General features: G+C 46.4%; 1 protein-coding gene and 2 long non-coding RNA genes across 3 annotated transcripts; 2 read left to right on the forward strand and 1 right to left on the reverse strand.

Annotated features, from left to right (window-relative positions):
• Window positions 1–442: 442 nt before the first annotated feature.
• LOC309365543 lies at window positions 443–1,683 on the forward strand. Its single transcript, XR_014166228.1, has 3 exons — window positions 443–910; window positions 1,231–1,477; window positions 1,532–1,683. It is a non-coding gene; the product is annotated as an uncharacterized lncRNA (long non-coding RNA).
• A 1,466-nt stretch (window positions 1,684–3,149) lies between these two features.
• On the reverse strand, window positions 3,150–4,232 carry LOC309363036. The gene is made up of 2 exons (XR_014165180.1): window positions 3,818–4,232; window positions 3,150–3,259 (listed from the first exon to the last, which is right to left on the reverse strand). It is a non-coding gene; the product is annotated as an uncharacterized lncRNA (long non-coding RNA).
• A 6,581-nt stretch (window positions 4,233–10,813) lies between these two features.
• On the forward strand, window positions 10,814–15,756 carry LOC309362987 (rho guanine nucleotide exchange factor 11-like). Its single transcript, XM_081899065.1, has 3 exons — window positions 10,814–12,601; window positions 12,755–12,880; window positions 15,077–15,756. Exons 1-3 carry the CDS (start codon window positions 12,539–12,541, stop codon window positions 15,140–15,142), a joined length of 255 nt encoding a protein of 84 aa, XP_081755191.1. The 5' UTR covers window positions 10,814–12,538; the 3' UTR covers window positions 15,143–15,756.
• Window positions 15,757–15,992: the final 236 nt, after the last annotated feature.

Genomic DNA, 15,992 nt, shown 5'->3' on the forward strand with positions numbered 1-15,992 from the left:
CGGAAGCTTCCTACAGTCTTATGACTACCTGCAATCATGTCTACTCAGAAGTAAGTCCTATTGGAGTTGGTGAGGCTTACTCCAAGATTTATGTGGGATGCAGGTGGCGCTGCGGTCTAAACCACAGAGCCTAGGACTTGCTGATCAGAAGGTTGGCGGTTCGAATCCCCGCGACGGGGTGAGCTCCCGTTGCTCAGTCCCTGCTCCTGCCAACCTAGCAGTTCAAAAGCACGTCAAAGTGTAAGTAGATAAACAGGTCCCACTCCAGCGGGAAGGTAAACAGCGTTTCTGTGCGCTGCTCTGGTTTCGCCAGAAGCAGCTCAGTCATGTTGGCCGCATGACCTGGAAAAACTGTCTGCGGACAAACAGCAGCTCCCTCGGCCAATAAAGCAAGATGAGCGCCGCATCCCCAGAGTCGTCCACGACTGGACCTAATGGCCAGGGGTCCCTTTACCTTTGCTCCAAGGTTTAGGATTGTAGCCTCAACCTGGATCAAACTCACAATGCTTAATTTGGCCAGTCCTCGCCTGCTTGAGGCTCCTTACATTTTCCAGGGCAGTTCATTCTTTTAGAAATCTTCCCTCAAGGTTAATAAAGAACATCCACAAAATCCTTCTTCTTCTTCTTTTTTACACTTGGTAATTTGTGAAGCTGGTGAGCTGAGGGGAACCAAAACTCAGGCAAAGTCTTCAAAGCTTTTCTCTAAATCTCTCGTTCACCCTTCCCTTTGTTTTGTTTTTTTCCTAGGCATGAGGAACCTTAGCTCTTCCAAAGAACAGGCCTGTGCAGAGGGGTTGGGAGTGAAGGAGGGAGAAGCTCGTGGCTCCCTGCCCAATTTATGTGGATGATGATTCGTGATTGACTTTCTGGGAGGTCGTCCTTTAATCGGACCATTCGGTGTGTTTTGATGGTGTGTAGACTCTTCCACTAACCACACTCGCCTGAGTGGCTGTTGTGGGTGGCAGCTGGGGGAGAGGGGAGGTCTTCGCCCAAGGTCCAAGGCAGCTGCCTATGAAGTGGTTCCCTTTCTCGAATGCTTTGCAGTTCATTCCTTTGCTTTTTGTGGTAGCTTGGCAGAAAAGAGGGGGTTGGGAGGGAGAAAGCAGCAGTGTTATCTATCTTTGAGAAATGTGTGAGTGTTCAATCTCTGCCATTGCCTGTCAGAATAATTTCATTCTGGTGTGTCACTGGAATGACAGCGAAAAGAATATGGCTTTTCTTTTACCCCAGATTTCACACATTTTACTCCATGAAACAAAAGGAGGTTCATTATCCAAAATCCCATTGGCGATAAGGAATGATATGTTCAGTTAATATGCAATAACATCGGAACCAGGGCCGGATTTAGGTTTGATGAGGTTCTAAGCTACTGAAGGTAATGGGGCCCTTTATATGTCCAGCTGTCCTTTGTCAACAACAAATTGTCGCTGTTTTTTGTTTTGAATATATGCTATATGGTAACTTATGGACCTAATAGGTATCTAAAGCCATTTGCACGTGTTGCCATGCAACCAGTCCATGCAGAATGCAGGTACCCTTTATATAGAAATGAGCGAACCAGTGATATTTTAGGCAGCAGGCTAGCAGGCAGGGCCCATTATTTACATCATAGGAGCCTACTCAAAACAAAACACTGTTGCTGTATGTAGGTTTTTTAATTTGGTTTTTATATTATATTTTGGAAATGTAATCTTTTATTTTTTATTTTTGGGGGGGGGGGCCAAGAGAGTGGGGCCCTAAGCTATAGCTTGTTTAGCTTATACGTAAACCCGGCACTGATTGGAACAGATATAAGAATAAATTCACCTAGCAAAAAGAATTCTCAGGAGGAAAAAGGAGTGAGAGTTGGTAAGAGAAAGAGGGTATCATCTTGCCACCGATGTTCCAATAGCTTTTGAAAGGGGATCACTTTTAACCATGAGTGCTAGCTAAGGATGCTTGTGAAATTAAATCTTTGTGAATTCCGATATGAATGGACCTGGTCCACACCTCGCAGACCAAGGTGCAGATGAGAACTTAGTTATACACTGGTTTTATTTATACTTCTCCGAATGTGGCAAGAAAGTTATTGGCAGTTTAAACATATTAAAATGAGGCATACTTGAGGAAGTTGATCGGTCCGTATTTCAAAGTGCGCTGACCAGCTCTGCACCTCCCAAACTAATGTGTGGATTGGAATGTAGCAATCCTTTTGATTTTGCACTTTTCTGATTTTTGCGGTGCAGCCTTTGAAAACTTAGTGTTGCAAGGTGGTCTGTCTTAAAAAGAAAGAAAAGATTTCTCCTCCATCCAGATTATAGCTTCTCCTTCTTCCGGATTACAGCTTCTCTACATCACTATAACTCCAATTTTGATACGTTTGCAGGCAACTTGAGGTGTGTACATCCTTCTGTTTACTCTGCATCCAGTTTGCACCCACTGCACAAACGACATTAGCCATATTCCATATCAATCATATGTATCCATTCCACAATTTCTCATAGAATGCTGTGTTTTGATGCTTCCCTCTACCCCCAAAACCAGGTTCAATCAAAGATTGAGAAAAAGCATCATCTATGTTTTAAGCTGGTGCCGTGTTCACAGCCTTGGGATGTTTCTGGTATTGAAAGCTGTTGTGGAATACAGTGGTACCTTGGGTTACATACGCTTCAGGTTACATACGCTTCAGGTTACATACGCTTCAGGTTACAGACTCCGCTAACCCAGAAATATTACCTCGGGTTAAGAACTTTGCTTCAGGATGAGAACAGAAATCGTGCAGCGGTGGCCTCAGGAGGCCCCATTAGCTAAAGTGGTGCTTCAGGTTAAGAACAGTTTCAGGTTAAGAACGGACCTCCGGAACGAATTAAGTACTTAATCCGAGGTACCACTGTTCTGTTTTTTAAATGATACACATTTTAGAAACAGAACGATTTGGGTGTGCATGCTCAGAAACACTTTGTCAAATTAAGTTGTTGGTTGTTAATTTTTAAAGCAAACACTGTTGGTTCTCCATCCATGGGGAAAACACTCAACATGAGATACCAGAATCCATTTTGTTATAAGAAAACACTGCTCCTTTGCCTTATGGGGTATCCAAGAGCCTGTATAGAGTCCTTAAGTAGGTTCCCTATTGGTAGGAGAAAATAACAGAGGCCAACCAGAGTATATTGAGAAGCAAAGCGGCCAGTAAGCCTGATCTTTATTAAACTGTTGCAACAGGGTCCCCACTCACCACACGCAGGAGGGAGGAGGAACCCAGAACAATGGTGCGCAAACCCTTTGATACGGAAGTGGGGGCATGTCTTCTTCTTCTTCTTCTTCTTCTTCTTCTTCTTCTTCTTCTTCTTCTTCTTCTTCCCTACAATATACCCTCAAGCAAGGTGTCAAGACCCTAATCCTGTCAAATCACTCTGCCAAGCCTTTCCTCCAGGCAATGCAAGTACATGGACCATTGTCTTCTCATCAGGATGTGCTTATCTGCGCATATCTCCAGCTCTGCATATTCCCCCCTCCCTCCTCCATATGTTAATCCTGTGTAACCCAACCTCTTCTTAATGTATTCATGATGTAATCTGTGTAACCCAACCTCTTCTTAATGTATTCATGATGTAACTGGGATGTATTTTGCACTGTATTCTGGGACATGGAGGGAAGTTTCAAAAGTTCATGTCACCCCTTTCTCGCTGTTCAATCTCGCCTTGAACCTGTTGCGCAATAAACTTGGATCTTCTGCAGCTTGCTCCTGTCTCCGGCTGAGCTCATTTTCCTCCGCAGGGACCGCGGACTTAGTCTGACGAGCTGGGTGGCAGAGCAGCCTCGCACCCAGATTTAACACCTTATATAGACTTTTGAAATTGCCCACCCTGTAGCTCAAGACCACCCCCCAAAACATCATACGTACATCACAAAAGGAGGTGGGTCTGCAGCAGAAATACATCACAGGAGGCTGTCTACAGCAAAAAACCTGTCTGCCAGGATACCTGATAATGGTCACTGATTGCTTTACCTGGGCAGCCTGGCCATTCTTTTGTGATGGTAAATACTTTAATTCCCGAATCCAGATCACAGGTTTACCCTATTCATACACAAATATGCCCTTGAAACAGATAAGCAAAAGATGAGAGGCTCTCCCATTTCCTTCCTCCTTGCAGAGAAATATTTGAAGTCAATTTGGGAGAGTCAAAATGGCTTCAGGACTGCTCTCCTGCACTATTTCAGACGGGCAGTCCATATACTTATGTGTGTGTTTGCCTTGTTAGAATTCTTATAACAATTTGGAAAGCAAAAACTGGAAGCACCAGTTGTCAAATATCTCCAGATGGTCTGAAACAGACGGAGGCAGATGGATCTAGGTTGAAAAAGGAAAGAAGGCAGGCTTGGAAGCCCTTTCCAGCCCACCGTAGGGGATGGCCTTGGGCAAGATGGACTCATAACTTTTAGAGATGTTCTTTCGTTACCTTGCACACCTATCTGTACGGCAGTCTGTCTCCTGCTTCCACTCCCATAACAATAACAACAAGTTTGCCTTTGCCTGTGACGACCTCGCATTCCTCCCCACATATCTGGCTGCTCCCCCTCTTGGGTGGAAAAATGTGGAACCCAGGGACACCAGGAGACAGGTAAGATTTACTAGATGTTGCCGTTTGGGTGGTGGTGGAGCGAGGCAAGCAGCTGCTATTTTAGGCAGCAGCCGTGCATCTCATTTGACCCCAGCCTGGTGTTGCTTCTGACCAGCCACTAATCCTCCAAGCTTCTGAAAACTTTGCCTCCCTGGGGAAGGGAGTCTGCACCACTTCCTGCCCCACTCCTCTCCACTGACTACCCCTTGACCTCCTTCCCAGTTCTTCCAACATAGACTATATAACCCTCTGGAATGGGAGCGCATCGTTTCTGTATATTGCATATACAATATACGGTATACCACCTGGCACACTCTAAACAATTAGCACTTCTCCGTACTAGCTTCCTGATGGTGTTATCTGGCTAGGGAAAAGTGTCGCGCCTCTGATTCATCACCAGCTCTCAGCCAGGCACATACTGTGTGTTCTCTTTGACTCCCCGCTCTTCCCGCCTGCCTTTTGCCTATGTTTGTGTCCAGACACCAGAGAACTTGAGCCAGGCTTGTGGTGCCTCTGATCTCTTCAAGGCTAAGGCTCCATCTAAATAGACACAGCTCCTATCGGGCCCTTCCTGTGCGCTCTCTCTCTCGCTCTCTCTCTTTCTGATGGGGCAGGAATTTTAGATTTTCTGGGCCCCCGCCCCCCCAGCCACAGCGTTTATTTAATATCCTGAAAAAATTTAAAATAACTTCTGCGGCCGCTAGGAAAAACAAAGATAAATATAATAAAAGTGAGACGAAAATATAGCCCCAGAGAAGGGACTGGAAGCTTTCCTAACCAACGGCTGGGATCCAGGAGGGGCATAAATGGAACAGGGATCACACACTCACACTCACATGCACAAGTAGGTGCACATATGTGGGCTTTCATGACAAAGCGAAGATCATGTGGACGGTGCCACAAGATTCACATATGACTGCACAAGAACGCTATTGCATTGGACTTGCATTACCTAACCTGTACAAACCTGGATGCATGTACACGTATGTTCACATGCCTGTAAACACTTTAAATTAGGGTTGTGTGGTGTGATAGGAATTTTATGGTCCTAGATATATGGTAATGTTCATAACTACACATACATAGATCAGCACAAGAAGACTGACCTGAAGCCATTTTTTATTCCTAAACTGAGGAAATGTTTCTCTGCATGGTCAAAGTGGAAAAACCTCCCCATTGTCTTTTCCTTCACAAATCCTCTCTTAAGGTTATGTCTGTGTTTGAATAGGGTGTGAGCCTGTGACCTGGCCCAGGAACTAAGTATTTATCACTATTTATCACTACAAAAGAATGGCCAGGCTCCTCAGGCAATCCAATCAAGTAACCTGCCAGACAGGAAATAAACAAGCGACAGGAGAAAAACAACATGCAAATATTCTGTTTTAGACCGCCTTTTCTGTGATGTATCTGAGGGGTGGTCTTAGGTTACACCCCTTCTGTGATGTATGTATAATGTTTCTGGGGGTGGTCTTGGTCTACAGGATGGGAATTTCAAAAGTCTTTATAAGCCCTTGCACAGCATTTTTGTGGGTCCTCCTCCTTTCCTGCATGTGAGGGGAGCACCCTGTTGCAACAGATCAATAAAGATCAAGCTTACTAGCTGCTTTGCATCTCAATATTCTGGTTGGCCTCTGTTATCTTCTCCTACCAATAGGGAAAACCTATGTAAGGATTCTATATGGGCTCTTGGATACCCCATAAGGAAAAAGGGCATATTTTTATTTACAACAGAGGGCACAACAAATATGGACTACCAAAGCTGCTGACATCTCTCTTTGGGTATGTAAATCCTTACCCATCAGAACAAAGCACTGGAAAGGAGAAGAAACAAATCTGCAACAAAATGTTGCAGTGTTTCCCCTGTCTGAGATAGGAGAATAGGAGAGGAGGAGAAAGCAGCAGCAGAGGGGTGACAGCTGACGGACACGGTGTCTTTAGAAAGCGTTCCAGACCTCACCCCTCCCAGAATCCAGCAAGCCTTGAAAGTAGGAGAGCAAAGAGCTCAAAGACAGAGTACCTGTAGAAGTGATGAATGAGGAAGTGGGAGAGACAGGGGTGGAGATTCACTCAGGACAACGCCATTGGGTTGGGGGCTATTGGGTGGTTGGTTTTATTTTTATTATGCATTTTGTATATGTATTTTATTGTGTATTTTGATTTTATTCTGTATTTTGATTTTATTCTGTGAACCGCCCTGAGACCCTCAGGTATAGGGCGGTATATAAATTAAATAAATTACCGTATTTTTTGCACCATAACACTCACTTTTTTCCTCCTAGAAAGTAAGGGGAAATGTCTGTGCGTGTTATGGAGGGACTGCCTATGGGTGGCATGCCTACAGATTTTCCTCCTCTAAAAACTATGTGCGTGTTATGGTCGGGTGCGTGTTATAGAGCGAAAAATACGGTAAATAATTACATTATATTATATTATCCAAGAAGCTGGGTTCTAAAGCTTCTGTAAATACTGAATAAAAAACGGTAAGAAATCTCCCTTGTCTTTATACAGTGGTACCTCGGGATGTGAACGGGATCCGTTCCGGAACCCCGTTCGCATCCTGAATGGAACGTAAGACGTGACGGCGCGTCTTACGCATCCTGACACTAGGTTCATCAATGGCTGTTGCCTGTGATAGCGAAAATGGAATCTACATACTGATATCCAGATTCTGAGGGCAAAGAGTAGGAGCAGGAGGAAGTCTCCATCATTGCATCCTGCAGTTGAATTTCAGAAGCGCATTTGTCTAGCCAAAGCTGAAGACAGAGTGCTGGACTAGAGGACCATTTGTTTAGACATAACAAGGCAATCCCTGTGTTCTTTCATTCAGGTGATGAAACAGCATAGGTCACTGAGGCAGAGGCTTCATATCTGCTCTTTTGGGTGAATTGCTGGCCCTGTGGTCTCCAAGTTCTAGAACCTTCCAAAATATAATTGGCGTTGAAGCTCAATGCTTTGAAATGTTCACTGTTGGAAACCCCAGCACACAAGAGTGGCTGTCTTAAATTGTGAGGAAACTGTAGCTACGTCACGGAGTCATCCTTGAGAAGGGAGATGAAAAGACGACGACTCTTCACAAGAAACAACCGTTTCCTTTTATTGCGTTACTGGAATGCATTTTTGTAGACCAAATGTAATTCCAGGAAATGGTTTTGCTTTAAAACAAATCCCAATTTTCCTGGAAGTCAAAATTGAAGAAAAGATTTTGTAAGATAAAAGGGGGGGAAATATTTATTTACTTATTATTGTTGTTGTTGTTGTTGTGTGTGTGTGTGTTTTGTATGGGATGTTTGGGAGGAAACAAGACGGTAAATAACAAATAACAAACAAAATATTGATGTATGTAATTTTTATTTCTCAATTGTATTTTGTGGTAGTATGGTTGTAATGTTTTTTGTACTATAAAATCATTCAATAAAAATTATTAAATAAATAAATAAAACAAATCCCAGTTTTCCTAATGAAGAATATGGCATGATCCATACTTCCCAGCATGTGCAACTCAGGTGCCAAAATGTCTTGGGTTGGGCGGGCCCTGGTGCCTCCTGGTGCTGGCCGTCAACCAGGCAGTCTGACAATTTGTCAGACTTATTGTAATTTTCCTGTTGGCCCTGCTGTAATAATAATAATAATAATAATAATAATAATAATAATAATAATAATATTTATACCCTGCCCTTCCCAGTTCAAAAACCGGGCTCAGGGCAGCTAACAACAAATTTAAAACACTTAATTGCAAAAGCAGCATAAAATACAGTATAAAAACATGAATAACAATAAAATTCAAAGTTCAGAAATCATTTTCTGGGAAATCCATCTAATAAGCATTAGATAATCCCCAGGGCTAGCTGGCTGAATTGGTCCTACTTGGGCCAGCGAGGCGGCCAGGGGAGAATTAGCTGTGGGGCCTCAGAGCGGGTAATCTTCATAAAAGGGGAGGAGGAGGGATGCCAGTGGAGGGAGGCCTTCCGGCACCTTCCATTTGCTAAAGTGCAAGGCTGCCTGAGCTTTCTGCTTGGGGGTAAAGGCAGGGGCGGGCCAGGGGCTTGGCAGTTGCCTGAAGTCACCCAGTGGTGACATGGGCTTGGCCAAGGAGGGAGTGTTCCTGGAGCCCAGAGCCCATGCCAGGCTCTGACATCACAACCGGCGGCAGAATCCCGCTGCGGAATTCCGTTTCCTAGGAGACCATTTGAGTTTTTTGAAAGGCTCCTTAGTCAGTTGAAAGTCAGTTGGAACAGTTGGAAGCCCTTCGGATTAACTGACTTTGGGGACATCTTCTGTCTTCTACCCCCATGGCACAATGTGGCGCTGGTTGCGCAGAAGGCAAAGTCATGGGCAAGAGGGGAGGCAGGCTGAAGATTCATGCCCCAGCCACATGACCCGTTTTTAAAGATGCTCCTTTAAAAACCTTTCTAAATCTCACACTAGGTGTTACATGAGCCAGCAATTTCCCCAGGGAGTTTTTCTGGTGAATTTTCTGAGTTTCCCTTTTTGGTTTACCGTAAGGTTACCAGATTTTTTTCCCAATGAATCTGAGGACACTTTTCAACCTCAATGGATTTTGTATGGGGACTGGTTTGTAAATCCAGGGACTTTCCCTGGGAAACGGGGCTGCCTGCTAACCTTAGTTTACGATCAAAACTGGAGCAGAATGACTCTCTGCCTCAGGTACATTTCCAGCGTCGTGAATCAATTTCCCAACTCCCACCAGCCCCAGACAGCAAGTCCAGGGGGGCAGGGGGAGAGGGAGGAAGGGGGGTTGGAGTCCCGTAGCAACATCTGGAAGGCACCACCATTTTGGGGAGGCTTGATGAAGAAAATATCAGGGTAATTTAGCATCATAGCCCTGGGTGGCTGGCCAGGGCTTTATCCTGGCCCTGTTCAGGAGTAGCCAGAATTAGCCACTTGCTGTCCAATGTGGAAAGTGGAGCAAAGGACCTTGTTAGTCATCTGTAGGAGAGCAGCCCTGGGGATCCGCTCTGCACTCTTTGCAAAACGAGACGTAACTTGTGGTGCCTTTTGTTTATTTAAAAAGTTGCACAGTGGTACCTCGGGTTACATACGCTTCAGGTTACAGACTCCACCAACCCAGAAATAGTGCTTCAGGTTAAGAAGTTTGCTTCAGGATGAGAACAGAAATCATGCTCCTGCGGCGCGGCGGCAGCAGGAGGCCCCATTAGCTAAAGTGGTGCTTCAGGTTAAGAACAGTTTGAGGTTAAGAACGGACCTCCAGAACGAATTAAGTACTTAACCCGAGGTACCACTGTAGTGACTTGGTACAGAGCTAGTTCGGTGAGTTTTTCCTTGAGGAGAGGCAAAATCCCCTCAAAATGTGTGTGTGGCTGACAGGCACTTACTGTATTTTTCGCTCTATAAGACGCACCCGACCACAAGACCACCTAGTTTTAGAGGAGAACAAGAAAAAAAAAATTCTCTCCCTCTCTGCGCAGCGCCTCTCCAGCAAAGCGCGATGAGAAATGGAAGGGGCTCCATTTCTCCTTCCGCTTTGCTGAAGGGGTGCTGCGCAGAGAGGGAAAGCTGTGCAATGCCTCTCCAGCGAAGCGAAGTTGGAACAGCAAGAGGGATCGCTGCGCAGCAAAAGCAGTGATCCGTCTTGTTGTTCTGGCTTCTGGGATAGCCATGCCCAGCCTTTTCAGGGCAGGGGGAGCGTTCCTCCCATTGCCCTGAAGAGGCTGGGCACGGCTATCCCTGAAGCCATAAGAGCAAGAGGGATCGGTGCGCACCGATCCCTCTTGCTCTCCTGACTTCAGCGAAAGCTGCGCAGCCTGCATCCGCTCCATAAGACACACACACATTTCCCCTTACTTTTTAGGAAGGGAAAAGTGCGTCTTATAGAGTGAAAAATATGGTAATCTGCAAGGAGGATGGAGCAGGAGGAGGCACAGAGCAGGGCGGAGAGGCTGGTGGTGACTGAGAGGGTCTTTCTGTGGCTCTTACCTCAGGTCTCAGAAATATTTTACTGTGTGAACAACACAGGGGAAATGCTGCGTTCCCACCCAAGCTGCTTTGCGTGTTGAGGTCCCCCAGGCCACTCCAAATAACTCACACTTCACACATCAATTTTTGTTTAAGGTTTTTGGCATGAATTTGGCCACAACGTTATTTAAATACACACATGTGAATGGTTGCTTAGGCATTGGTTCCGACTATCTGTCCTTGCCCAGGCGGAAGCCAGTGAGGGAAACCAAGGCCTGGCTCAGAGCGGCTTACAAGCAATAATAAAAACAAGTTGAATGATTACAACTTAAAAACAAAATTAAAATACAACATTAAAATATTGAGACATTAAAATATTAAAATGTAGCCTCATCGCAGGAGGAGAAGGAAAGGAAAAAAGAAAGAGAGGGAGGGAATCAAATTGGCTCCAAGCCAAAGGCCAGGCGGAACAACTCTGTCTTACAGACCCTGCGGAAAGAAATCAGATCCTGCAGGGCCCTTGTCTCATAAGACAGAGCATTCCACCAGGCCGGGGCCAGTGTTGAAAAAGCCCTGGCTCTGGTTGAGACTAATCTAACTTCCTTAGGGCCAGGGACCTCTAAGGTGTTGCTATTTATGGACCTTAAGGTCCTCCATGGGGCATACTGGGAGAGTTTAATGTATTCCTGGGTCAGTGTCCTTTCTTTGCATCAGGGATGGGGATCTTATGCCTCTCCAGATGTTGTGGACTCTAACTCACACCATCCCCATCCCCTCTCTTGACATTAGCCATGCTGACTGGGTCTGATAGGAGTTGAGAGTCTGACAGCCCCTGGAAGGCCACAGGTTCCCCATTCCTGCAGTTTTATGTATCCATTTGTGGCTCATAAAATGTGATGGGGGTTTGTGCAAATTGTCCAAGCCCATTTCTAATCCATGTATGACATAGCATTCACTCTGCCAGTCTATGCTCTGTTGGGACTCTTTGAACTGTGGGACTTGGCTCTCAGTATCAGTGTAATTCAGCGCTTTGTTTCTGTTGACGTGCATAGGATTGTGTTCAATATTTTCTCTTTTGCCATCCCCTGTATTCTCTCTGCTCACATATCAAAGATGCCAAATGTGTGTCAGGTGGCCAGGGCTTCTGCCTATGAATCTTGAAGCAACCAACAGACTAAAACCCCTGGAAAGCCGCCACTGTGGAGCAAGGTAGATTATATTAGATTAGGTGGACTATTGGTCTGATTCTGTGCAAGGCAGTGTTTATATGCTCGTATTGCTAACTCAATACTGTGGAATTTGAGTCATTGTCATTCTATTGTGTTTTATTGTGGGTTGGGGGAAAAACATTTTGATTATCAATATTTTCCTATTCCAGGTGTACTTATTAAAATGTCAATGAGCAGGATATTATCAGCAGATCCTGCAGGGCCCTGGTCTCATGAGGCAGAGCGTTCCACCAGGCCGGGGCCAGTGCTGAAAAGGCCCTGGCTCTGGTTGAAGCCAATCTAAGTTCCTTAGGGCCCGGGACCACCAGGGTGTTGCTATTTATGGACCTTGAGGCTCTCCGTGGGGCATACCGGGAGAGGCGGTCCCGTAGGTACGAGGGTCCTAGGCTGTGAAGGGCTTTAAAAGTCAAAAGCAGCACCTTAAATCTGACCCTGTACTCTATTGGGAGCCAGTGCAGTTTGAAAAGCACTGGGTGAATATGCTCCCATGGCAGAGACCCCGTGAGGAGCCTCGCTGCAGCATTCTGCACCCGCTGGAGTTTCTGGGTCAGCTTCAATTTGAACCAATGCCTAAGCTGCTTTCCCAGGTAATGATCCCAGAGCATTAAGCGGGATGTAAATGACATAAATAAATGAGACACATTGTCTCTCCACCACTGAGCACTCAAGTGGCACTCAAAACAGAGCGGGCCATTTCTGTCCCCCTTCTGCCCCTTGCTCAACCTCCCCTCCCATGTATCTTCCCTCCCCTCCCAGGCTCTCTGTCGGGGGAAAATGAAGGATCTCCAGGAGAAAGAGCCCCTCATTGAGGAGATCTGGGACCTCCTGCTTTCGCAGGTAAGGATCCCAGAGCAGGGCGGAGAGGCTGGTGGCAACTGGGAGGGGGCTGCCTGTGGGTCTCCAGTTGAGTTGGGCACCTTGTTTTCCTGATGCTCACCAGGCTTGTTTCCTCTCCCCTGCCCCCTTCTTTCTTTCCTTCCTAACCCCTAGTTTGATGTGGGTGCAAGCAAAGAGGTCCAGCAGTCCGTCATCAAATTCAGCTTGCAGCAGGCCATGGCCCTGCAGTTCCTGCGGACCAAGCAGCAGAAGGATGCTCACTTGCAACACTTCATCCAGGTAAGCTGCGTGAGAAGACGAGTTTGAGCTCACAGAAGGGGCCTTCTCTGATGGTTTGGCACTCTCCTGGGGTCTATTTTCCCATTCTAGGGGAGGGGGCAGGAGGCCTGTCCGCTTCTCCCTCCTCTTCACTCCTTGGGCAAATGCCAGAGTGCAGAAGAACCAGCCAGATGATGTCAGTTAGGGATCATTCCACGCCAGATCACCTGATTTTAATACTCGACCGTGCTCTCACAACTCAGATTTACTTCCCCAAAAATTTAGTGTGTAGATGCCTATGAGATAGCCTTAAATTAATTTTTTGTAGATTTTTTTTGTCCAAAATTGGGCACAGGAGAAATTTTTTAATAATTCTATTTTCACATGATTTAGGCTAATGCAATTTTTGCGTCAGTTTAGAAAAAACCCTCCTGTTGTTGTTTTTTTGTCAATCAATTGGGCTTGTTTTGGTATCAAAATAAAGCTAATTTTGGTCTCTTTCAAAATAAGGCATAAAAATGGTATTAAGTGCCACAGAAAAGGGTTTTGAGACGTGTTTTATTAAATAATTAATAAAGCTTACTTTTTAAATGTTTTATAACCACAAATACACCCTTCTTATTTTAAAAATATAACAAGTTCATGGTTAGCCCATTCTACAAAAAAGTATGATACAGGGTGAATTGCAACCATTCAAGCAGTTTAAAACAAGTTATAAACACAGAAGTGAGATCTGTTTTGGGAGGTACATACCTTAAGTGTCAAAAAGCAGGGTAGAGGAATGTGTGTCTTATAGATAGATAGATAGATAGATAGATAGATAGATAGATAGATTGGAATAGCGTTAGAACCCCCTAGAGAAAGACGATGCTGAAATAAATGTGGGGTCACGCTTTGGTTGCCTGCCTTTCCAACTGGCGAATCGAAGCCCCTCCTCTGTTCTCTTTGGGGCTTTAAGAGAATCTCTGTCTCCCTTCCTCCTGCTTTTCCTGGCAGGTGGCTGCACCATCTGGAGAGGGTGCCAAAACCAGCTGGCAAACCTTAATTCTGCCCTGCAGGCAGCCCCCCCGGGTGCCATCTCCCTGAGGTTTCCTGGCCTGGGGTAGAATTTAAGCAGGTGTGCAATGGGTATTTGGGCCTGGAGAACAGGGCTGGGTGGTGGGCATCAGTTCCTCGCTCATTGGGGTTGCTTGGCCACCCAGGGAACTCCTAGGCCCTGTAGGAGGCAAGACTAGGAAACTTCCTGGGTAGCAAGCTCCCTGTTTGCAAAGAGCCTGGAAGCATCTCAAAGGCTGACCTTTTTTATACTGAGGGTTCCTTGTCTCTCAGCAGAGCTGGAGCGGCTAAGAATAAAGACCCAGAGAATCCCAAGGAGAAGATCCCAAGGAAGTTGAGAGGCTGGAGGTGAGGAGTCGGGCGAGCGGGTGTCCTAGCAGGCCAAAGAAACGAAGGTGGGGGCAGACCCTTGCTATTGCAGTCCCATTTCCTCCTCTGAACGCTTTCCAACATCTGCACATGGCCTCTGCTGTGGGAGGCAGGGCAATGAGTTGAATCTTGTGTCCAAACCCAGAGCCTGAGAGGATGCAGTAGCGGAAGCTTTGTGTGAGTTGGAGGGGGAGGACCAAAGTCAAAAGGATGAGAGACAGCAGGCATGGAGGGGGCAGGGTCTCCAGCCTTGCCAGCCCCTCTTTGTCCACGCAGGCCAAGAAAACAAAATAGGTTTCCACTTTGAGCTCCGTTGCCATACCCCTCAACCGCCCTTGCCACGCACCCCACTATTTCTCAGTTCTCGACCACCCTGTGCCCACCTGGAGTCACAGGCAAGGGAGAAGGAGCTGGTCCAAGCCTCAGAGGGCAACGTCTGCCCCTGGAGCAAGAAGCAGCTGGAGGAGGGAGCCAGAGGAGGGGTCTTTGAGAGACCTCTCAAAGTCCCCGTATTGATGCCACGCTCCACTTATGGGTCTTTGCCTGGCTGGACCACTTTCCTGATAAGAGGCCACATGGGCAGAGGAGGTGGGGTGGGTGACTTTTGGCCTGGCTGGACTGTAGCCAACAGGGCAGAAGTGGGAGCTGCATCCATGGCTGCCTAACCTTTAGGCCTTGGCCCTTCCCACTGTCAGCAAGAGGTCCCCAGCAGGTTTCCCATGGGGGCATGTAGCGGCTGCCCACCTTCTCAGGGGTACCTAACCCCTCCCCACTGGACTCCCCCTTTTGCAGGAGATGGAGGAGAAGCAGTGGGAGCGTTACACAACCTGTGAATTGCTGCAAAAGAGGAACATCTAGCAAAAACCAGCTGGGTTGAAATCCCTTCTACAGCATCTTCTCATATGAGCACCAAAAAACCCACCACCCTGTTCCGATAGCCTCAGATGGCAAGTGCCTATTTTCCTCCTCAAAACTCTATGTTGCAGAAGGGAGTTTGGATCCCCCTGAGGCTAGCCCCAGAGGCCTGTTTAAGCAAGGAAAGCAACTATTTTGCTAAACACAAGTTCAGAACGGAAAGAAAGTGTTCTGAAGTTATTTGTGTTATTCAGTAGTTGATCTTATCCTCCTTGAAGATGACTCCATTTGTACGGCAGAAGTTCCTTCTTTGGGGCCAATATTTATTCCCCCCCCAATTTTTAACAAATCAGTGCCAAATTACATCAAATTTAAGACAAAAAAGTTAACTTCCGGCTCTAGTTCCTTGATGCATCCCTGTTTCCCCCCTGTTGCAGTTGATGTTATGTGTTTATCTCTGACAATTTATTCCTCATCTTCAATTCCTTATCCAACAGCTGTTGGTTTATCAATTCCTGCTCATACGGTCAGGGAGAAGTTCCATTCAGGTCTCCTTGTCTAAGCCGGGCCCCTGACCTCCTGGCACCGCTGCTCAGGACTGCTGTGAGGATCCTTGTCTTTGCTTTTATTTACAATATTTTGTTCAAGCTGGCACCCATAGGTGCCACGTCCAGGGGGTCCTGGGGGCCCAGGCACCATCAAAATTTGCCCCCTGCCGCCCACTCTGGTGACTGGGCCTCTGCCTTTACCTTGTGTGTGTGTTTTGGCACGAGATGTCATTTCTTCCACGTACCCACAGTCTTCTTGCTGATGCGCAGCTGCAGAGGCCCCTCCTGGATTATGTGGTGCTCCG

This window comes from Podarcis melisellensis (assembly GCF_964234715.1).
Source record: "Podarcis melisellensis genome assembly, chromosome: 2".
In the NCBI taxonomy this organism is placed as follows: domain Eukaryota; kingdom Metazoa; phylum Chordata; class Lepidosauria; order Squamata; family Lacertidae; genus Podarcis; species Podarcis melisellensis.